The sequence below is a fragment of the Mobula hypostoma genome, chromosome 1 (genome assembly GCF_963921235.1).
Source record: "Mobula hypostoma chromosome 1, sMobHyp1.1, whole genome shotgun sequence".
Lineage (NCBI taxonomy): Eukaryota > Metazoa > Chordata > Chondrichthyes > Myliobatiformes > Myliobatidae > Mobula > Mobula hypostoma.
Window position 1 is genome coordinate 164,327,761 of NC_086097.1, and position 24,214 is coordinate 164,351,974.

Sequence of the window (24,214 nt, forward strand, 5' to 3'; positions counted from 1 at the left end):
TCCTACCTTCTGCTCTCATTGCACCAGAAATTTCCCACCTTGCATTGATATTTGCTTTGTGTCTATTCATCTAAGAGGAAACAGAGGAACATCAGAATCAGGTTTATTAAATTAAAGTGAAATCTGCTGCTTTGCAGCAACAGTACAGGACAAGACATAAGAAGTGCTGTGTTACAGAAAATAAATAAGTAAATGTGCAAAAGAAGAAAAGTGAGGTGGGATCTATGAACCAGTCTTGAACTTAAAATTCTCCTTTTTGTTTATAAATTCATTCATAACTTCATCCCTCATTATCTTTGGGACCTTTTCTAGCCTTGTATTCCTTCAATTCTTCTGCTGTTCTTCTGCTGTCTGCCAATATGATAGCAGACGGGGAGAAACTGTTCCTAAACCACTGAGTGTGTGTATGTAGAGTCCCTTACCTCCTCCTTAATGGTAGTAACGAGAAGAGGGCACACCCAGACCATGAGGATCCCTTAATGATGAATGCAGCCTTCTTGAGGCACCCTCTGTTGAAAATGTCCTCAGTGGTGAAGAGGGTTGTGCCTGTGATGGAGCTGGTGCGTCTACAACCCGCTGCAGGACCTAGAGTGAATTGTCTTATGAGATACAATACCTTGATCTCTAGCAAGCAGAATGCAGCAGACTTACAGTTCACTTTAAATTTGTCTAGAAAGCCAGGTAATTGAATACCAGAAAACAATGCGAGAAGATCTAGTGGCATCTAATCGTTGAGGTTCACCCAGCAGTGGAAGGAGATTAAAAGCACAATTGGTGCTGGAAATAAAAGACATAATGTTCCTTTAAAAAGCACAACATGGTGATAATTTGAAGATTCCAAGCACAACTGAAAATACTGTGACCTTCCAGTATAAAGAAAAGGAGATCTGAAATATTTTTGTGGTAGACCCTCGAGATCTAATAATGGAAGTCTTCAGTAAGAATGTCCACTTTACTAATCAATTTACTAATCCATTCCTGTGAGTATTATTAAACAGAATAGCTTTCCTCAAAAAAGCAGAAAAGGCTGGTTTGCTGAACTGAAATTCTTATTTTGTTCCCAGTTCAGAGAAGAGAAGGGATATGTGCAAAGAAATGTAAAGTTTCAAGTAAAAGTTACTACAAATGTGCATTGCCGGTTAGTGATACGCAATTGAAGCTTTTTATACCTAAAATGATAATTAACGTATCATCAGTCTCAAAGTTTTGACCATCTCAAGTTGGTGAAAGCTATTTATGGCTGGTATTGTACACCACCTATTGTTTGTCCCATCAGCAGCATCGTGTTTGGGCATTTCCATTGTTTCTAAGCAATGGATTGAAAATGATCAGAAAATTACATGTTCACGACGGCCAGCATCATATGGGTTTATGTTGAGATAACGGCCATCAATTGAAATCCTCAGTAAAATTGCCAATTTTCACATCATTAAAGTTCAGTGACTAGCACAGGAATACTAAACCAAGGGTCATTTCTTCCTTCTGAATAATGTCAGGACTCAGTAGCTTAGTGGGAAGAAGTGTCTACTATTCAGGTGCACCGCATGAGTTCTCTGCAGGCAGGCGGCACTGTGGCTTTTGTGGAAAATTTGCAGGTCAATTTCACAAGTCTGCAAAATCTCTCAGAAAGGCATCTTAAACAGTCAAGAGGTAAGTTCAACTCCAATATTAGGAGTGAAAGAAATGGTAAAGTTGTGTTTATGTTAATAAAGAAAGCTAAGGAAATAATGAGTCATTACCTCAGTGCTGTTTTTGTTTCTAAAAATTACTTTCTGCATCTGCATGTACAGACTGTATTTAATTATATAGCCTTTTAATATTAACATATGAAGAGCACATATTTCTAATATCAGATTGCATTGATATTGCTCTTGGTTAACAGGTGAAGTGCTGCAAGTATTGGCCGGATGATACAGAAATCTACAGAGACATCAAAGTAACTCTCATTGAAACAGAACTGTTGGCTGAATACGTCATCAGAACATTTGCAGTAGAGAAGGTGAGGAAAATGCTGGTATGTCAAGCTTGAAACCATTCCATTTGTCACATTAATTCATGGGCCAGTGTTGGCCCATGGAGCACTTGAAGCTTCATGTTTGGACCACCAGATTCAAGAACAGCTGCTTCCCTTCAACTATTCAGTTGTTTTCTTTTCAATTAGATTCATTTTATTTACCACATGTAAATAAAAACATACAATCAAATCAGCATGGGCTGTGATGGGTGGCCCGCAAGAGTCTTCTCGCATTCCCACAGCTCCCTCGCCTGAACTGTACACTTTTGGAACACAGGAGAAAATCAGAGCATCTGGAGGAAACCCACATGGCCACGGAGAACATAGAAACTCTTTACAGTCAGCACTGAGAACTGAACCCTGATCTTACAGCTGGCACTGTAAAAGTGTTACGCTAACCTCTATGCTACTGTGCCATCTGGGTGAGGTACAGTGGATTGTTAAATCAACCAGCAAAATCTTAATCACTACCGTTTACCAACACTATGGCCACTTCAATCACTTGGCATTAAAATTAACTTTTTTTGTTCTATTTGTGTCTTGTAGATATTATGTACAATTTCAGTTTAATTTGCCTTTTCCGTGTGAATGCTGCTTTTATAATGCAATGTACCTGTGATACTGGTACATTGCACCTGTGCATCCAAGTACTGTGCATATGACACTAAACCCCACTTTGACTTTGACTCCTTTGTTCCTCAGCAGTGAATTAGGAACAATAGACATTGATGATAATTCAAAAATCAATAGTTCTGACGACAGTCTTTGGTGCGAAATCTTTCTCTTTCTACAATGCTGCCCCAGCTGCTGAGTATTTCTAGTATTTTCTGGTTTCATTTCAGATTTGATGTTTCTTCTTTTTTTTCTTTAAATTAAGTTTTTTCTGGTGTAATTGAAATCTGAGGGAGAGTAGCTTAATGCTGTTGATTGGTAGAGAGAAGCTTAAATCTTTAATATAATTTAAAATAGTTACAGCTTCTTTATTTCCAAGTTAGGGCTTCCAAGGAGAAAACATATGATTTGTCACTGTTTAATAAAGTCACATTGAAGGAGGGTTACGATGCATGTGATATGACTAACTGTTTCATTCCAACTCTCTTAGTGTGATTTTTGACACCATCGCTTTCTGCTATCCCTGTGAATACTAGGTGATGTCCATAAATCTCCATAGGTAACAAGAAATATTTACAGTGGTTTCATTACTAATTCCTGGGATGTAGGTGCCACGAGCCATGCTAGTACTAGTTACATATTCCCTATGGTCCTTGAGAAGGTGGTAGCTCACTGCTTTCATGAACCACTGTAACCATTCCGGTGAAGGGATCTCTAATGATATTGCAGTTGCAAGATCTACACCAACTGACGATGAAGAAATGGTGATATATTTTCAAGTGAGTGTTCATGAGATTTGTAGTTGGATTTCCCATATGCCTGCTGTCCTTGTCCATCTTAGTGGTAGATGTTTGGGAGATACTGTCAGAATAACCTGCGTGTGGAACTGCAAAGGGTTCTGTATGGTATACACTGCAGGTGCTTTGCACTGGTAACATATATTTGGGGTGATATATATTTTGAGTAAATCTTTGGGGTGATAGATGGAATACCAGATGAGATAGAGTCCTTTATTGACTGAGGTAAGGAGAACAAGTTCAAAGAATATATATTGGGATTGCATAAAATGTGTTAGACCATTAACTACTGCGTGCTGTTCTGATCACTGCTCTACAAGAGAGATGTGAAAGTTCCAGAGAGACTGCAGAGGAGATTTATGAGAATGTTTCTTTATGAGAAGTTTAATTCTGACAAAAGGTCATCAGTACTCTGGTTGTTATTGTTTTAACAGGAAAGTGATCCAGATAGGGTGAATAGGGATGGCATGTTTCGCCTGACAGAAAGGTTAACAACTATGGAATATCAATCCAAGACAATAAGATGAAGGATTAAAAAGCAAAAAAAATGTGGTTTTCACCTAAAGCGTATTGGAGGTCTGGTGCTTCCTGCTTAAAAGGACATTGGAGGCAGAAATCCTCATCACGTATAAGAAACTTACAAGGCTGTGGATCGAGAAGTGTGACAAGGGGTTAACTTCAGCACTTCATTGGGTCCGAATGGGCATTGAGGGAAAATCAGCACCAGGCTGTACCATAAGTTTCTGTAACTCAATGTCTGACCATTTTCAAAAGAAGGGCAATTTGGATTATATGTTGTTGGCAACTTACTTTTATCTTCCAAATTTAAGTTGCAGCTTACTGTATCTGTAACTTTACAGTTCTTAAGGAGATATTCCCTCCTGTTTTTTAATAGAGGGGTGCCCATGAGATACGAGAGATCAGGCAGCTCCATTTCACTGGTTGGCCAGACCATGGTGTTCCATACCATGCTACAGGGCTTCTGGGCTTTGTTCGACGTGTCAAGACAAAGAATCCAGCAGGTGCTGGACCTATTGTGGTGCATTGCAGGTAGGTGCAATCTTATTAGTACACAAGGACGAGTCAACCCATTCAATTCCATCATTCAGTACAATCTCCAGGCTTCGTTCCATATCCCTTAACTACCTCATCTACCTCATCTACCAAAACCCAGCAATCCCAGTTTTGAGATTTTTGATGATATGGATGCAGTAATGTGATTCCTTTCATCTCAGTCTGTCCTAAGTATTTCCAGTTGATGGCTCAGTATATCTCTGGTACATTGTGCTCCAATTAGTAATTATCAGAATGAGAAAGACTTTATTTGTGTTGCTACTCATCCAAAAGATCTTCCACTCTGTAAACTTAAGAATTTGTTTCAATTTCTTTGCATTTTTGAAGGTTTTGCCTTGACCAATATGAAAGTGAAGGTAAAGATATAGACCCCAAAGGCTTGAATCTCATCTCACATAATGGCAAAAAATATTTAAAATCAACATTCTAGGTCCTTTCAGGTGGATTTAATATGGACTGGAGTACTTTTCAAAAAAGACTGAGGGAACTCTCCCAGTGATCTGACTGCTGTGTACCAGAGACTTGAACATAAAAACCTGGACTGAAAGTCCATCTTTTGAGGGGCTGGTGCTCCATACGAGGTGTTACTCCGTGGATGAGACATTCATACAAGACTGCAAACATACACTTTCATAGAATATACAATAGAACAGCACAGTCCAAGCCTTTGGCCCAACTTGTTGTGCCGACATTTCAACCTGCTCCAAGATCAATCTAACCCTTCCCTCCCACATTGTCCTCATGTTTCATCCATGTGCTAACCTAAGATTCTGTTAAATGTCCCTGATGTGTCTGCCTCTGCCACTGCCACTGCCGCAGCAGGGCATTCCAGGCACCTACCTCCCTCAGTGTAAAAACATACCTTCGACATCCCTGCTATACTTTCCTCCAAAAACCTTGAAATTATGCCCTCTCCTATAATCCATTGCTGCCCTGGGAAATAGGTGTTGGTCATGCACTCTATCTATCCCTCTTATCATCTTATACAACTCTATCGAGTCACCTCTCATCTTCCTTCACTTCAAAGCGAAAAGCCCTACCTCACTCAATCCAGGCATCATCCTAGTAAATCTCCACTGCATCCTCTGTAAAGCTTCCACAAGCTTCCCTTAATGAGGAGACCAGAAATGAAAACAATACTCTAAATATGGTATAACCCAAGGGTTCCCAATCTTTTTTATGCCGTGGAGCCATGCCATAGAGTCTTACCATTAACCAAGGAGTGCATGAACTCCAGATAGGGAACACCTGATTTAACCAGAGGTTTATAGAGCTGCAACATTACTTTGCGGTTCTTGAACCCAATCCCCCAACTAATGAAGGCGATTAATTTACACAGCAACTTTGAGGGATCAATGGACAGGGATCTCAAGATCCCTCATTCTTAGGAGAGGCTTCACTTCTGAGGTCATCTGCCACCTCTCTGTCTAGCTGTGTATCCTATCAATGTCCTGTTGCACCCTACAACAGCCTTCTTCACTATCCACACACCACCAACTTTTGTGCCAGCTGCAAACTTACCAACCCAGCCTTCCACTGCCTCATCCAAGTTATTTATAAAAATCACTAAGAACAGCAGTCCCAGAACAGATCCTGTGGAACACCACAAGTCACCAAGCTCCAGGCAAAAAAAAAATGGTCCCTATACTACTACAATCCAACCTTCTTTGGGCAAACCTATTCTGAATCCATGCAGCCATGTTTCCCTGGATCCAATCCCTCCTAACATTCTGACTTAGCCAACGATAGGGAACCTTGTCAAGTTACTAAAATTCATGTACACCACATTCACTGCTCAACCATTCACTGTTTTGTCACTTTTTCAAATAATTCACTCAGACTCATGTGCCATGGCCTGCCTCTTAAAAAGCTATGCTAACTGTTCCTAATCAGTCTATGCTTCTGCAAATTCTCATAAATCCTGTCTTTAAGAATCCCTTCAATAGTTTGCCCACCACCTATGTACGACTCCATGGTCTGTAATTCCTAGGATTCTCCTCTTATTCCCTTTGTTTTGAACTAGGGAATGACATTTGACACCCTCCAATCATCTGGTTCTACTCCTCCAGCCAGTGAGGATGCAAAGATCATTTCCAAAGATGCAGCAATCTCTTCCCTCATTTCTTATCTTTCTCTCTTTCCTATTTTATCTCTTACTTTAAGACCTTTATAGACTTTTGGATGTTAGACAGTAATATATGGTTAGAGCAGATAAGTGGTGCTCACAGTCAATGATTCAGGAACAGCATCCTCCCGTACACCATCAGATTTCTGAAAGGTCCATCAACACCACCTCATCATTCCTTTTGTTTATTTTCGTCATTTATCGTAACTGCCTGAATTTACACTGCACTACTGCTGGAAAACAACATAAGTCAGTGATAATAAATCTGATTCTGATTCTGAAGTTATAGATCTTTTATGAATTAAAGCAGACACTCTGTTTATTCATCTTTCCTCTTTCCCGTTCCACCTTACTCTCCTGTTGATCTTTCTCTCTTTCGTCAATTGACCCTTGGTCTCATGTAACTGGCATCTCGCCATGTCTGATCTTATGCTTTATTACTATTTGTTGGACTTGTTTATGTGTGAGTTGCCAGTTGAGTCAACATTATTGCAATCCCACATCAGAAAAACTGACTTGGTTATAAAACATATTGGGAAAATTTGAGGTCATGTAAGGTAAATATAAGTGCGCAACTTTATGTAATTGATTTCAGATGGCCACAGAGACTTAAATTTACAAAGAAACATCATAGATGAGAGGAGGGTTAGCAATAAAGAATTGTGCCTATCCAACAATATCTAAATTAATGCAGAATATTCACAGACCCAGAGTGGCTGAGTTTGACATAGATGATATTCCATTCATGGGTAGTGCAGTATCTATGTGATGTAAAATTGATAATTCTATTACATTCAACATGTGAGTGTTACTGACAGGTTACGGCAGTTGGTTCAGTGATATTAATTCTCTGTATTTCAGTGCTGGAGCAGGAAGGACGGGGTGCTTCATGGTCATTGACATCATGTTGGACATGGCAGAGAGGGAAGGAGTTGTCGATATCTACAACTGTGTCAGAGAGCTGCGATCACGCAGGGTCAACATGGTCCAGACAGAGGTATGGATTCCAAATGATCTACTAAAGACTGGTCACTCTCAATCCTAACATTCCTTAACCAAATATCCTCCTAAAAAAAATCTTAAGCAAATTCCTTAACCAAATCTCCTAAAACTCAAGTGCAAAGAGGACAGGGTGTCTACCGGCTTCACATGACATCAGCCAATCAAATGCTGCACTGCAGAGAGGTTAGGACAGAAAGAGAACAGATTGGTGGACCACACAAAGCCATACAGCTGAGTAACACTGTCCTCTGAGGGGTGTCAATGCTGATACCAAGAACACATCTCCCATTTTCTCACACAGTCCTGGGTCTTAGCCTGGAAAAGGATTCTGGGTGGAAATTAGGTGGTTTCATTGCTTTAGGAGCTCAGAAAGTATGGGTCCATATATTCCACAGGAAGTATTTGCAGGGATTATTCTATACCTTTGTGAAGGGTTGCCACCTTTATTGGGTAGGCTGGAACGGTGAAGACCAGATCACCTAGAATCATGCTTTACAAGGCAAAAAGCCACAAGAGCAAGAGACTGATGTAGGTAGTGAATGAAAACATGGGATTGAGGGGAAAGGACATCTTATTTATGAGGAATGTTTAAGTGCTGCATTTAGTGGGCAATATCAGGGGATGAGTGGAATATCTTCTCGCCAAGATGGTGCTAAGCTGCCACGTACATCGATGTCATGGCTCAGACTTTGTTATTTTGGTTGGGTTTGTAGGGATGGTTTTAGGGACAGAGAGGGGAGTTAGGGGTCAGGTTAGGCTTTAGAAACAGGGAAGAGGGAGGGCTAGAGGTTTGGGGTAGTAAATGAATAGTCTGGGCACCAGTTTGAGTCCACGTTGAAGCACTCCACAGTCAAACATCAGAGATCCCAGAAGTCGTATCGCATTGCGGGCTTCAGGAGACCAGCAATCCCCAGGTCAGAGACAGAAATCCATACAGGTGCTGAGTCTCGGGTATGGACGGGAGTCATGAGGACTAGGTAACTAGGGTCAAAGGTCCATGTGAGTCTGGAAGTGGAGGCCTGGAGGTCAAACCCAGCGAAGTTCAGAGGGCAAAGCTGAAGGTTGATGCCTAAGGTTCAAAGACCAAAGGTCAGGGCCTGAAGAATTCATAAGGGTCCAAAGGAGTCTTGAAGGCACAGGTCACTGGGGTGGGAGGTCCGTGCAAGCCTGGAGTTTAAGGCCCAAAGGTCAAATCCATCAAATGGCACCTTGGGCTGAAGTCTAAAGTATGGAGGCCTGATGTCTGTGAGCCTGAGAATCCGCGTTTCATGACTAGAGGCCCGGAGGTGGCCTGTCCTGCAGTTGGAAGCCTAGCTGGATGTGTGAGTGGGTGGATGACTGGGTGGTGGGAAGAATGGGAAGGGGCTTGTTTTGCTGCTGTTCAAAGAAAATTCATTATCAAAGTACATACAGTATATGTCACCATATACAACCCTGATATATATTTTCTTGTGGGCACTCACAGTAAACACAAAAAACACAACAGAATCAATGAAAGATTGCACCCAGCAAGATGGACAAACATCCAAACTGCAAAAGACAACAAGCTGTGCAAAATCAAAAGGAAATATAATTACTATTATAATAAACAAAATGAAATAAATATCGAGAACATGAGATGGAGGGTCCTTGAAATTGAATCCACAGGTTGTGGGAACATTTGGCACCAGAATGTGCAGCAATATTTGTGAGCTGTCCCCAGTATTTCCCTGGGTGCGCTGATTGTTGAAGCAAACGACACAATTCCCTGTAGGCTTCAGGATAAATAAATCTGAATCTGCCTCTGAAGTACATGGAGATCTGTGTTGTGAGGAAGAAGTTTGAAGACTATGGTCAGGCATCACCAATGATAATAAAAGATGGGTATTTTAAGGGATATGTGGATAAGATGTAAAATGTTGCTAATTGGCCAAGACCCGCACTAGAAGGAACCCAACCCACATATTCAACCCTGTTCAGACTGCTTTCCAAGGCTCGGGTTACAGAACAACCCATTTATGATACTCAAGCTGTTAAGTCGAGTTTATTGTCGTGTGCATGGATATGGTATGGTACGGCTACAGTGAATAAGCCTGGTTACAGTAGCATCATAGGCAACACACAGAATATGAATTATGTGTAAACTATTCAAAACAGTGCAGAGAGAGAGAGAAAAGTGTGCAACAAAAGACCTGGAGACAATCAGAGACAAATCCATGTCAGTGTAAGAGGTGGTCTATAGTGTTCCATTGCTGAGGTAGGATTAGGATTGTGCGGGTCAATTCAAGACATGATAGTTGTAGGAAAGTAGCTGTTGCTGAACCTGGTGGTGTGCATCTTCAGGTTTCTGTACCTTCAGCCCAATGATAGTAACAAGGAGAGAGCAATACTCCAGTGGAGGGGTTCCTTGATTACAGATGCCACCTTTTTGATGCATCAAGTCCAATAGATGCTGTTAGTGTTGAGGAGACCTGTGCTGGAGATGGACCAGGCTGTGTCTATTACTCTCTGCAGAGTCGAAGGGTCTCGGCCTGAAACGTCGACTGCACCTCTTCCTAGAGATGCTGCCTGGCCTGCTGCGTTCACCAGCAACTTTGATGTGTGTTGCTTGAATTTCCAGCATCTGCAGAATTCCTGTTGTTTGCAATTTTGATCGTGCTCACTTTCATTCCTCACTGCAACTCACTTGCATCTCGGACTGCTGTTTCTATTGATGCAGTGATTTCAACTGTTCTTTTAAATACAAGTTGTGCTTCAGTTAGGAGTCATTTTGAGTGCTTGTTTGTAAGATTCCACAAACTATCTGATCTCTCAGTGCATCGTTAAGCCCATGTGTGAATTGACAATGCTCAGACAACTTCTTCAATTCACTCATGTATGTTGAAGTGGACTTCCCTTCCTTTTGAATCCACTTATGAAACCTAAAGCATTCTGCAATCAACAATGATTTTGGTTCTACATGTTCCTGCGTTACTTATACAATATCAGCAAGGTTCAGTTTAGCTGGTTTCGTTGGCGCAGTCAAACTTCTAAGCAAACTGTCTGCCTTTCTGCCCAGTGCATTTAGCAAAACCGGCGCTCACTTTTCATTGAATATTTCATTTGCTTCGAAGTACTGCTCAATTTGCTCACTATACATCAGCCGGTTACCGTCTATGCAATCAAACATGTCTATCTTTCCAATGTAGCCAGCTATTTCTGCATTTTTAATTTATTGTTGCAATCACCTGGTTTTAAACTTGAACATCTCACTGCACTTCGACGGATAGGTTGTTGTCTTGGGTTCGTTTAAAACTGCTTGTCACCCCTATTTTGTTTTGTAACTTAAAAACATAAAACTAATTGAAAGAAAAGCATGGAGTTGAAAATAACATGTCTACTTCATTCTTTTATTTTAGCGAGGTGCACACATGACATGGTGGTGTCATGACATATGCCATTCAAATCAGCAAATAAAAATGCTTAATCAAACAATATATTTACAATATTACTCAACTATTACAGAAATATTACATACACAACACACACACTGAAACATTGCCAGTAAGCACTGTCTGACACAGAGTAATTTTGAGTGCGTGGTGTGATATGAATTACATCTCACTCAGCAAGAAATCATTAAGCCTCATGCTCAAAAGTGCCTCTGTGAAAACCTTTCTCAATCTTTAATTCCTGTGCATTTATTGATTCCACTTTGATTGAAAATCACTACTCTCTCCTCTGTCTCAACAGGAACAGTATGTGTTCATCCATGACGCCATACTAGAAGCCTGTCTGTGTGGAGATACAGCAATTCCCGCCTCTCAGCTCAGGTCTGCCTATTATGAGATGAATAAGCTGGAGCCACAAACTAATTCTTCGCAGATAAAGGAGGAGTATAGGGTATGCAAAGAAATTTTCCAACACTTCTCATGGTACAAAGGGGCTTTTTATAAAATGGAATGTGTGCATGTCCAGAACTGATCAAAACGTTCCTTCGAAAATATTTTAATACCTGAAATCTGCTGGGATAGGATGGGTGAATTTTCATTCAGAAGGAGAAGAGTGATACTCCTCATAGAGTCATTGAGCACCACAGCACAGAAACAGACCAGTTAGCCCATTTAGTTCATGTTGACTTGCTCTTCTGCCTTGTTCTATCTACCTGCACCCAGACCATATCCCTCCAAACCCCAGCCATCCACATACCTTTCCAGACATCTCTTACACGTTACATTTAAGAACCTGTATCTACCACTTTCACAGGCAGCTTATTCTACGCTTGCAACACCTTCTAAGTGCAGAGGATCCCCCTCAGATTCTCCTTAAATATTTTTCGGTCGCTATTTACTCGCAGATGAAGGTTACCACCAGGAAACATTTAGACTTTTTTTGCTTCAGTTTGATTCAGGTCAGAAGCCCATTAGTACCTGGCTATTTATTGTGATCTTATAGTTCTGAATAGCTCACACACTCAGAATCAAATTAGGTCTATCTCACCGCCAGTGAATATCAATCCCCTTTTTGTCACCACTGGACAGAGGAAGCAGGATGATTGTCTGCGCGAAGCATTGACAATTTTTTAAAAAAACTGCAGATGCTGGGAATCTAAAATAAAAACAGAAGATAGGGAGAGAAACAGGGTCAATGCCTCAGGCTGATAATTCTTCCTTAGAATTGAGATCTGACAAAAGGTCTTTGACCTGAAACACTAACAATCAATTACAAGTTATTCTGAGGTTCTGGACATTCTTCTTTAGGAAAGGATTGATCACCCCTCCTATTTGTCCCATGAAAAGGTGGTGTTGAGTCACTATCTACAGCTGACTGACTTATTAAGTTCTTGAGACTTGACCAGGTGAAATAGGTCATGGATGGGTAAGGAAAGTAAATTTCCTCCCCATAGAACATTCATGAACCACATGGGTTTTTCATTACAATCCAGTAGTTCTTGTGCTCATCATTTCTAAAATGGTCTTTGTATACCACCTTATTAACTCTAGTTAAATAACACAACTGTAATGGGACTTGAACTCCGATTGCTGGTCATCCCAGATGAAAGGTCTCAACCTAATACACCAACTGTCCATTTTCTCCCATAGATGCTGCCTGGCCTGCAGAGTTCATCCAGTTTTTTGTTTGTTGCTCCAGATTCCAACATCTGCAGACTCTAGTGTTTTCTGTGTTTGTGTTGTGTTGTGTTCTCTCTTGTGTTTTCTGTCTCTGGGATGTTAGTCCAGGTAAATGAACTGCTTCAAAATCACCATGCCCCTGTTAACTTTGTTAAAGTAGATCAGCCACAGGAGGGAAGTTGAAACCAGCTTGATGGATCAATCATTTTGGTCCACAGTTGATGAAAATGTCCATGCAGGGAATTTTAAAATGAGGACCTGGGAGTCCTCAAGCATGATTTCCTAAAGGTTAACTTGTAGTTTGAGTTGGTGGTAAGGAAGGCAATTGCAATGTGTGCATTCATTTCGAGAGGACTAGAATATAAAAGCAAGGATGTAAGAATGAGGTTTTATAAAGCATTAGTCAGACTGCACTTGGTTTATTGTGAGCCCTGTATCTAAGAAAAGATGTGCTGTCATTGGAAAGGGTCCAGAGGAGGTTAATGAGAATTATCCCAAGAATGAAAGAGTTAATGTGTAAGCATTTGATGGCTCTGCTCCTGTTCTAACTGGGGTTTAGAAGAATGAGGGAGGATCTTATTTAAACCTATCAAATGTTGAAAGGCCCAAAGAGAAAGGACATGGAGAGGATGTTTCCAATATTGGGAGAGTCTAGGATCAGAGGGCACAGCCTTAGAATAAAAGTATGTCACTTTAGAACAGAGATGAAGAAGAATTTCTTTAGCCAAAAGATGGTGAATCTGTTTAATGCTGACCAGCAACTCCTGTGATGCTGCTGGTGCCAAACTGTACCAGTTTCTGCTGTTCCTTTGGATTCATCGGCTGCATGGAGAGGGGCAGCAGCTTGCTCTCTGTATTGTACTGTCCCAGCTTGATTATTACATAGACAGCTAAGATGCAATATCCATGTCAGCCCCTGACCAATGGAGGGCCTCAGGTAAATCTGTGGAATTCATTGCTACAGACGGCTGTGGAGGTCAAGTCATTGAGTATATTTAAAGCAGGGATTGATAGGTTCTTGATTAGTAAGGCTGTCAAAAGTTACAGGGAGAAGGTAGGAGAATGGGGTTGAGAGGGATAATAAATCAGCCTTAATGGAACGGTGCAGCACACTCAATGAGCCAAATAGAGCAGCTCTATAAAACTCTGGTTAGGCCACACTTGGGAGTACTGTGTCCACTTCTGGTCACCTCACTATAGGAAGGATGTGGAAGCATTGGAAAGAGTACAGAGGAGATTTACCAGGATGCTGCCTGGTTTAGAGAGTATGCATTATGATCAGAGATTAAGAGAGCTAGGGCTTTACTCTTTGGAGAGAAGGAGGATGAGAGGAGACATGATAGAGATGTACAAGATAATAAGAGGAATAGATAGAGTGGATAGCCAGCTCCTCTTCCCCAGGGCACCACTGCTCAATACAAGAGGACATGGCTTTAAGGTAAGGGGTGGGAAGTTCAAGGGGGATATTAGAGGAAGGTTTTTTACTCAGAGAGTAGTTGGTGCGTGGAATGCACTGCCTGAGTCAGTGGTGGAGGCAGATACACTAGTGAAGTTTAAGAGACTACTAGACAGGTATATGGAGGAATTTAAGGTGGGGCTTATATGGGAGGCAGGGTTGAGGGTCGGCACAACATTGTGGGCCAAAAGGCCTGTACTGTGCTGTACTATTCTATGTTCTATGTTCTATGTTCCATGTTCTAAAGGCCTAATACTGCTCCCACATTTTATGGTCTTATGGAAAGAGAAGGTATTATAAAGCAAACTTCAAAGACCAAAGCCCAATTCATAGCAGCACTGAGGTTGATCATGAGCAATTATAAAAGCCTCAAGTTCCAATAAACACACAGTTCAAATGTCACATTCATAAAGTTTCCTGTAATAATGATATTGATGTTAATAATAAATTCAATGTCCTGGCAGAAGTGAGGAAACCTTTAGCATTGCTTCACGTATTAATAGATATGTCTCATAACAAGGGAAATATTGACAAAGGGGAAAAGAGCAGCAGATGCTGGAAATCTTCAGCAACACACACAGAACGCCTGAGGAACTCAGCCGGGCAGCCATCTGTGGAGGGAAGAGTGTCATGATGAAGGGTGTCAGTCCAAAACATCAACTATTTGTTCTCTCCATGAGCAGTATTTTGTGCATGCTGTTAGTTAAAATAAGTTCATTTTGATCCATTAACTGTCAAGTTCTATTAAAATATGAATATATTCTGCCACCTTCCTCTTTCAGACTCTTAATATGGTGACCCCAACACTACGGGTCGAGGACTGCAGTATAGCCCTCCTACCCCGGAACCATGAGAAGAACCGATGCATGGATGTCCTTCCACCAGACAGATGTCTCCCATTCCTCATCACCATAGACGGTGAGAGCAGCAACTACATCAATGCAGCCCTAATGGATGTGAGTATTTCTGGAGAACATGATGCGTAAGAAGCTGTAAGACTGTGTCAATGGTGGTTGTCTGGCAATTAGATCAACTACAGATACAGATTAGATTGCAGGAGAGAGACAAGATCCTATAGACAATATTGGAAAATTGTAATTGGGTTATTATTATCACAAGATAATAACAGTGAAAAGCTTTGATTTACACGCCATGCAGGCAGATCATTCCAAATATAAGTGCATCAAGATATTACAAAGAGGAAAGCAATAGCAGAATGTAGACTATAGTTTTACACTTACAGAGACAGCGTCATGCAGGTAAATAGATAGAGTGAAAGGACTGTGACAAAGTAGACTGAAGGATCAAGAGCTCATCTTTATTATCTAACAGGTCCATTCAGAAGTCTTATAACAGCTCTCCTTAAGTCTGGTGGGAGATATCTCAGGGGAATGATGCATTGACATAAAGTATCTCCTGGTTCATGCAGCAGATCAACATGCTAGCACACAACACCTCTCTGATCGCGTGGAACAGTTTACTGCCAGTGGTCACTTTCTCTTTGGTTCTGGAGAAAGGTGAGCTGCTGAAAGGGACATCCCCATTGCACTGAGAACAGCAGTGTGCTGACTCGTGACAGTTCTCAGCTCCGTGAGGATACCGTGCTACGCCACCGTAGCAGACAGCAGAGCTCCAAATGGATCAAGGCAGGTCTCCATAGAAACGAGACAAATGCAACCTCAATCTTTAGCTGAACCATGTATGTGATGGAATCCCCACTAAGGAAGTGTCCAATGGTCCATGACATCTGGAGAGAAGTCACAGTCTCCTGGCTCCACGCAATCTCCTGCGAGATTCCTATACATCCCTTGTTATCTCCTTCACCTGTGCCAATTACTTTGTTTGTTAATCTGGCTAATACGTCATTATTGTTCAGCAAGGTCCAAGAGTATTAATGAACACCTCACTTTGCTGTCTCCGTGCATTAATAAGTTAGGAATAAGGTGGCTGTTGTTTTTCTGGTGTGTGTTGGCGGTAGCTGAGGACAAAGATAATCTAAAATGAGAACAGTAAATGCTGGAAATTCTCAGTGGGTCAGGTAACTGCTATGGAGAGAGAAACACATTTAATGCTTTATCAAACCTGGAACTACCTGCTGGTCTAATTTCTTGTTCGGTCTAATCTCTTGTTCATGTTTTTAGAGCTATAAGCAGCCATCTGCCTTCATTGTCACTCAACACCCATTGCCAAATACTGTGAAGGACTTCTGGAGACTGGTGTTGGACTATCACTGTACATCAATCGTCATGCTGAATGATGTGGACCATGCTCAGGTATGTGTCTGCACAAACCACTGAAAGCCATGGGAGACTCTCACCAAATCAAGGAGCATCTGCACAATACTGCTTCAGATCCATCACCTCTCCAATGCATCGAATCATCATGGGTGATTTAGGGTCAGTTTTACATCGAGTGTCAGCGCTAATATCTTCATATTTTTCACCTGTATGCAACAGGATACACCTGCAAAGTGTGTGTGCTGTTGCAGTTAGCAGTTCAAATTACATAGAAACCTGGAGATAAGTACATACAAAATTGTGTAAAGCTTTCCATTGTCAGAAACAAAGATTTTTTTAAAAATCCAAATAAGCAAATATGTACAGTATCTTTGTACAAGATATTAAAAATTGTTTTACAGACAATGGTGTACATTGGAGTAGTGAATATCAAGGTAATTTATACAATAATCTGTAGATTTTCTGCCCCAACTTCCATTGTATCAATCATTATGTTTAGGTGCACCTACAGCCTTAGTTATAACTGACTTGGACGCTTCTGTACAACATCACAGCCCAAACCAGTGTCTGGCCATCTTTCTTGAAACTGTTGAATAGCTATTCGTGATCCAAGATGGATTGCACAGACCTGGAGTACAAGAGGATCATTCACAACACGCTGGAGGAACTCAGCAGTTCGGGCAGCGTCTGTGGAAAAGATTACTCGACGTTTCGGACCTGAACCCTTCGTCAGGACTGTAGAGGGAAGGAGCAGAGACCCTATGAAGAAGGTGGGGGGAGGGTGGTTATGGCAAAATCTCCACATTTTTAATACTCCATATTTAGGGTCGTCTTTCATAAATTTCTTTGACCATTGTAATCTTTTTCTTTCTTTTTAAATCTTTTTATTGAGTAAGTATACAAAAAAGGTAAGCCATATAAACATTAATACAATGTTAAAGTATAATAAAATTCCAAAAGATAACAATACCAAAAAGAAAATACTACAAACAATGTAATTTAAGCATAAGAAACCAAGATAACATAATAGTATACTAGATTTTATATATATCAATGGAAAAAAAGAAAAAAAAAAACCCCAAAAAAAAACCCACCGTGCAACTAACTAAAAGCAAAGCAAAGCAATGGGCTAACTTGAAACCAAACAGAGTTAAACTTAAAATCACGTCCTCAATCCCGACCTCCATTAAAACAGTGAAAAAAAAAACAAGAAGGGTAAATATTACATTAAATGAAAATATCGAATAAAAGGTCCCCAAATCTGTTCAAATTTAAATGAAGAATCATAAAGGTTACTTCTAATTTTCTCCAGATTCAAACATAAAATCGTCTGAGAAAACCAAAAAAAAGGTAGTTGGAGCATTAAGCTCTTTCCAATGTTGTAAAATACATCTTTTCGCCATTAAAGTAAGAAATGCAATCATTCTACGGGCTGAAGGGGAAAGATTACTAGAAATTTTAGGTAGTCCAAAGATAGCAGTAATAGGGTGAGGAGAGATATCTATATTTAATACCTTAGAAATAATATTGAAAATATCTCTCCAAAAAGTTTCCAAAGTAGGGCAAGACCAAAACATATGAGTTAAAGAGGCTATCTGCCCCGAACATCTATCACAGAAAGGATTAATATGCGAGTAAAAACGCGCTAACTTATCTTTGGACATATGTGCTCTATGCACCACTTTAAATTGAATTAGGGAATGTTTAGCACAAATAGAGGAAGTATTAACTAATTGTAAAATCTGCCCCCAATCATCCACAGAAATGGTAAGCCCCAATTCCTGTTCCCAATCTACCCTAATCTTATCAAATGGAGCTTACCTGAGTTTCATAATAATATTATAAATCATAGCCGATGCACCTTTCTGACATGGATTAAGGTTAATTATCGAATCTAAAATATATATAGGAGGAAGCATTGGAAAGGAAGGAAGTATAGTACTTAGAAAATTTCTAACTTGTAAATATCTAAAAAAATGTATTCTTGATAGGTTATATTTATTAGATAATTGTTCAAAAGACATAAGGGAACCATCTAAAAATAAATCCAAAAACCGTAAAATACCCTTAGTCTTCCAAGTTTGAAAAGCGCGATCCGTAAAAGAGGGAGGAAAAAATATGTTACCTAAAATAGGAATCGCTAACCCGAATTGATTAAGATCAAACAATTTTCTGAATTGAAACCAAATACGCAAAGCATATTTAACGATCGGGTTAGAGACCTGCTTAAGGCGTTTTGAATCAAAAGGAAGAGATGAACCTAAAATAGAACCAAGTGTATAACCCTGAACAGATTGTAATTCCAATGCTACCCATTTAGGAATAAATAGTATATCCCGGTCAAGTAACCAAAATTTCATATGTCGAATATTAATAGCCCAATAATAAAATCTAAAGTTAGGTAATGCTAAACCTCCATCTCTCTTAGCTTTCTGTAAATGTATTTTACCCAGTCTCGGATTCTTATTCTGCCAAATAAATGAAGAAATTTTAGAGTCGACTTTATCAAAAAAAGATTTAGGAACGAAAATTGGTAATGCCTGAAACACATATAAAAATTTTGGCAAAAAAAACATCTTAACTGCATTAATACGACCAATCAAAGTTAAATATAAAGGAAACCATTTAGATGAAAGTTGAGTAATATGGTCTATTAATGGTAAAAAGTTAGTCTTAAATAAATCTTTATGTTTACAAGTAATTTTAATCCCAAGATATGAAAGGTAATTATTAATCAATTTAAATGGAAATTTATAATATAAGGGAAGATGTTTATTAATCGGAAAAAGTTCACTCTTACTAAGATTTAATTTATAACCTGAGAAAAGACCAAATTGTGCTAATAACTCTAAAACAGCAGGAATAGATCTCTCAGGATTAGAAATATATAAAAGTAAATCATCAGCATAGAGTGATAATTTATGGGACTTTAATCCCCGAGTTATCCCAGTAATATTTGAAGATTCTCGAATAGCAATTGCAAGAGGTTCTAATGCAATATCAAATAATAGGGGACTAAGAGGACAGCCTTGTCGAGTACCACGAAAGAGAGGAAAAAAAGGTGAATTTAAAGAGTTAGTACGAACCGAGGCTACAGGGGAGTGATATAACAGTTTAATCCAGGATATAAATTTCAGGCTAAAATTAAACATTTCAAGCACCTTAAATAAATAAGGCCATTCTACTCTATCAAAAGCTTTCTCGGCATCTAAAGAAATAACACACTCAGGAACATTTTGTGAGGGAGTATAAACGATATTTAACAATGTACGAATATTATAAAAAGAGTAACGACCTTTAATAAAACCCGTTTGGTCTTCCGAAATAATAGAAGGAAGTACTTTTTCTAGTCTATTTGCTAATAACTTAGAAAAAACTTTAGAATCAACATTTAATAAAGATATTGGTCTATAAGATGCACATTGAGCAGGGTCTTTATCCTTCTTTAGTATTAAAGAAATTGATGCTCTATTAAAAGATTCCGGAAGTTTACCAAGTTTCAAAGAAGCCTCAAAAACCTTATAGAGCCAAGGAATCAATAAAGAAGCAAAACATTTATAAAATTCAACGGTAAACCCATCAGGGCCAGGAGCTTTCCCCAGATTCATAGAAAAAATAACATTCTTAATCTCATCCATTGTAATGGAAGTATCTAATAAAGAAGACATATCCTGTGAAATCTGAGGAAAGTCTAACTTATCTAAAAAATCATTCATATATTTAGAATCTCGAGGAGACTCTGATTGATATAAAGAAGAATAAAAATCACAAAAGGTTTGATTAATCCCCACATGATCCAATATCAATCGATCATTTTGGTTATAAATCTGATTGATTTGAGATTTAACATAATTAGATTTCAATTGATTAGCCAGCAGCTTGCCAATTTTATCACTGTGAACATAAAAATCACTTCTTGTTTTCTTTAATTGGTTTACAATCGAGGACGAGAGTAGTAAACTGTGTTCCATTTGAAGTTCAGTTCTTTGTTTGTATAGCTCCTCAGAAGGAGCCATAACATATTTCTTATCAATTTCTTTAATCTTGTCCACAATTGCCATCTCCTCCTGCTTCTGTTTCTTCCTCAAAGCAACGGAATACGAAATAATCTGACCACGAATATAGGCTTTAAAAGTGTCCCAAAGAGTGTTAACCGAAATATCTTCTGTATGGTTAATTATAAAAAAAAGCTCAATCTGTTCATTCATAAAATTAACAAAGTCCGAGTCCTGAAGCAACAGCGAATTAAAACGCCATTGTCTATTGTTTGGTATATTGGCCATAATTTTAATAGAAAGCTTAAGTGGAGCATGATCCGAAATGGTTATAGAATCATAATCACATTTAATCACTGAAGGAATGAGACGAGAATCAATAAAAAAATAATCAATTCTTGAATAGGAATGATGAACATGTGAAAAAAAGGAAAAATCTTTTTCCTGAGGATGCAGAAAACGCCAAATATCCGTCGACCCAGAATCAGAAAGGAAAAAATTAATCAAATTTGCAGATTTATTAGGTAAAGTCCGTAAAGGAGCCGAACGGTCCAAAGCTGGAGATAAACAGGTATTAAGATCTCCGCCCCAAATCAATGAAAACTCGTTCAAATTCGGAAACTGATCAAACAATGATTTATAAAATTCCAGACAATCCATATTAGGAGCATAAACATTAACCAAAACTACTTTTTTATTAAATAGTAAACCACTAACCAATAAAAATCTACCATTCGGATCAGAGATAATATCCTGTTGTATAAAAGTAACTGAGGAATCTATAAAAATAGAGACGCCTCGAATCTTAGCATTGGAGTTCGAATGAAATTGTTGTCCCTTCCAGAATTTGAAAAAACGTAGTCTGTCCCCCCTCCGTACATGGGTCTCTTGTAAAAATAAAATTTGTGCTTTAAGTCTCCGGAACACTTTAAAAACTTTTTTTCTTTTAATAGGATGATTAAGACCATTAGTATTCCAGGAGACAAAATTAATAATAGATTCCATAAATCCTAAAGTCAACCCACGACAAGGAGGATTGACAATAGGCGCGACCCACAAACCCGGAGAGGAAACAGAACATACAAAAGATACCGGGGAAAAGGACGCAACCAGTACTTCAATAATGTATATAGCCCAAAGAAAAACAAACTAAAACGTGAAGCCCCTCCCGCCACCCCCCAGCCCAAGACCCCAAGGCAAAATCTAAAGCAGACCCGCCAGAAAGAAGCAAGCGCTAAAACTACCCCCATGACTTCCGGTATACGCTCCCTAAAAAAAAGGTATAAATATGAAAAGGATCAGCTAATTGTAAAACAGTAAAAAAATAAGTAAAAAAAAGTTAGCTCAATTAGAATACACACAGAACAGAACAAAAGCCGGAAAATATATATTAAAAAAAAACCACAATAAACCTCAAACTCATGAATAGACACAGCAACAAAAAAAAATAGGATTATTAACATAAAGTGATTATAAAAAGCAAAACAGAATAAAATTTAAACAAAAACTACAAAATTTAAGGCCGCACAGGAAATACGTAAGATGACAAAAGGGAAGTAACCACCCAGAATCCCCTGGGAAAAGAAAGAAATGACGCAGTTAAAAAGAAAGTTTAGTAGCCATATTAAGAAATCGAAAGTAAACTTTTCTGCCCAAATAGGGCACAGAAAAGTTAAAATCAACCAATTCACAGCCTTCACCATTGTAATCTAAGACACTTCTGTAAGCATGTTTAGTTCCTCCATACTTTTTTTGAAAGTAGTGGTGAAAATGATTCTTTTTCAATATCTATTGAATGTCTCATATTTGCAGGATTGAACGAAAACACATGCCAACAGTACAAAGCTTTCTGAAAGGTTGTCAATAAAATTTTTTTTTAAATTGAATTCAATAACTGAGGAACTGCAGAGGGCACTTTTCATAAACCCATTAGTGAAAATCCTTTTGTCTGATTACTGAAACGAAATCTGGATTTATCAGGTCCCAATTGGTAGAAGTTTCAAAAGCAAGCAACATCATAAATACGATTTGCAAAACTTAAAATCAGAATGTTTGTCTATCATTGTGAGATACAGCATGGAAACAGGCTCTGCAGATCTCCTAAAGTTCGTGCTGACCATCAACAACCCTTTAACAGTAATCCTACATTAGTACAGTACCACTTTTTATTCTCCCTAAATTCTGATCAGCTGCTCACTACCGGGGAACTTACATGGGATAATTAAGCTGCCAACTTGCATGCCTTTGGGATGTGGCAAGAAACTGGAGCACCCAGAGTAAACCAGTACACCTCAGGTTGAGAACTTGTAAACAACACAGGCAGCACTCTGCAGAATAGAACCAGAGTCGCTGGAACCGTGAGACAGCATCTTCATTCGCTGTGTCACTGTCTGTCCACTTAAAGCCATGGAATCTCTCAGTTTAATCATGTCCCTCTGCTTCAGTTCACTTCTAAACATTGTTAGGTTTAGCATGCAGTAGGTATGGTGTCAGCCTGATATAGGTGTAGGTGGTTAGAATGGTTATGTATGGCAACACATCAGTGTTGTGTACTGTCATATCTTAAAGAAACATTCACTTACTGACATGGGAAAACAGCCTCAATAGACTGTCCTGGCACAGAGCCTCACTTGCCAGATTCAGTTGTCAGAAAGTCCAGCTGACCCCAGCAAAAAAGCCTTGACCTTGCATGAAGAATGCCCTGGTAACATTTCCTCAAGGGCTATTTTATTCCATATCTTCAGGGAAGCTATTTGGCTTTTGCAGAAGTTATAGCAGGAGACTGAAAGTTACCATCAAGGAGTGCTATGAAATTTGATTTGTTTGCTTCAGTATTAGGAAACAAACTACCAGAGCTGTGTGAGGCACAGATGAAAGCATAGGTTTCAGCAGGCAATAAACATCAGCGAACATACTCAAGTCCTTCAATTAGTTGCAGAAATAGCCCTAATGATCTAAAAGCAGCCAGCTTTTGCACTGTCAAATAAAAAGGGATTTAAAATGTTGATTCTTGAGCGTCACTTATTTTTCCTCTATATCACTCTGATGGAAAGTACTTATTCACTTAGCCTCCCCTAAGAGTGAAGTAGAACAGATTATTTTTTGGACCATTAACTTTCTCATTTGCAAAATGGGTTTTGATCTCTTGTAAACTGGATGTCTGGGTTTGTAACCAATAAACACATTCAACATGCCATAGTGTGGCCCAGTTGAAAGCCTTTGGCCACCCTCAAAATATTGATCATTTGGCCAGGCAGCAAACATGAATCATAATTTTTCTACTCCACCTTCACTACTGCACTCTGTGACCTGTAGTGACATTATGTACCAGATTGATGTACCAGATCTGGAAATGGTGCCACTGATCTCTAGTGGATGTATGGAGGATTGTTGCACTGAGATTGTAATGGATAAATTACCTCAGGAAACTATGGAACCAGAACCACAAGCAAGCAACAATGATTTGCTCCGACGCAGTTAACCCGAGCTTCACTGTACTTGTCCTGCTCAGCTAACACTTGGCCACATGTTTTAATGTAATTTCAGCAAATGGGATCATTGCCCTTTTATATAAGGGATAAGGTTTGGATCAGGTCCAGACCGATGGGGCAGATCTTCTGTAACAGTGACAGCTGTAAGACTTTTAACTAGAAAACCTTTGTAGAAAAGGTATCAGCAAATTCCACCATATGTATCGTTGGGGTGAGCTGATAAGTGCACATTTTTAAATTTTAAAAAAAGCCCTTGATCTGAAGTTCTGGGAATATTCTTTTGAGCATGGCAAAGGAAAAATATTAACTTGCAGCATGAGT

General features: G+C 39.3%; 1 protein-coding gene across 9 annotated transcripts in view; it reads left to right on the forward strand.

Moving 5' to 3' along the window:
- The window catches only part of LOC134351958 (receptor-type tyrosine-protein phosphatase mu-like), a 1,067,206-nt gene that overhangs the window by 1,026,007 nt on the left and 16,985 nt on the right, over positions 1 to 24,214 (forward strand). For all 9 annotated transcript variants that reach the window (XM_063058925.1, XM_063058929.1, XM_063058945.1 and 6 more), the window contains 6 exons: positions 1,883 to 1,999; positions 4,319 to 4,473; positions 7,484 to 7,619; positions 11,336 to 11,485; positions 14,953 to 15,126; positions 16,312 to 16,443. In XM_063058925.1, coding sequence (XP_062914995.1) covers positions 1,883 to 1,999; positions 4,319 to 4,473; positions 7,484 to 7,619; positions 11,336 to 11,485; positions 14,953 to 15,126; positions 16,312 to 16,443 — 864 coding nt within the window. The remainder of the gene's footprint in view (positions 1 to 1,882; positions 2,000 to 4,318; positions 4,474 to 7,483; positions 7,620 to 11,335; positions 11,486 to 14,952; positions 15,127 to 16,311; positions 16,444 to 24,214) is intronic.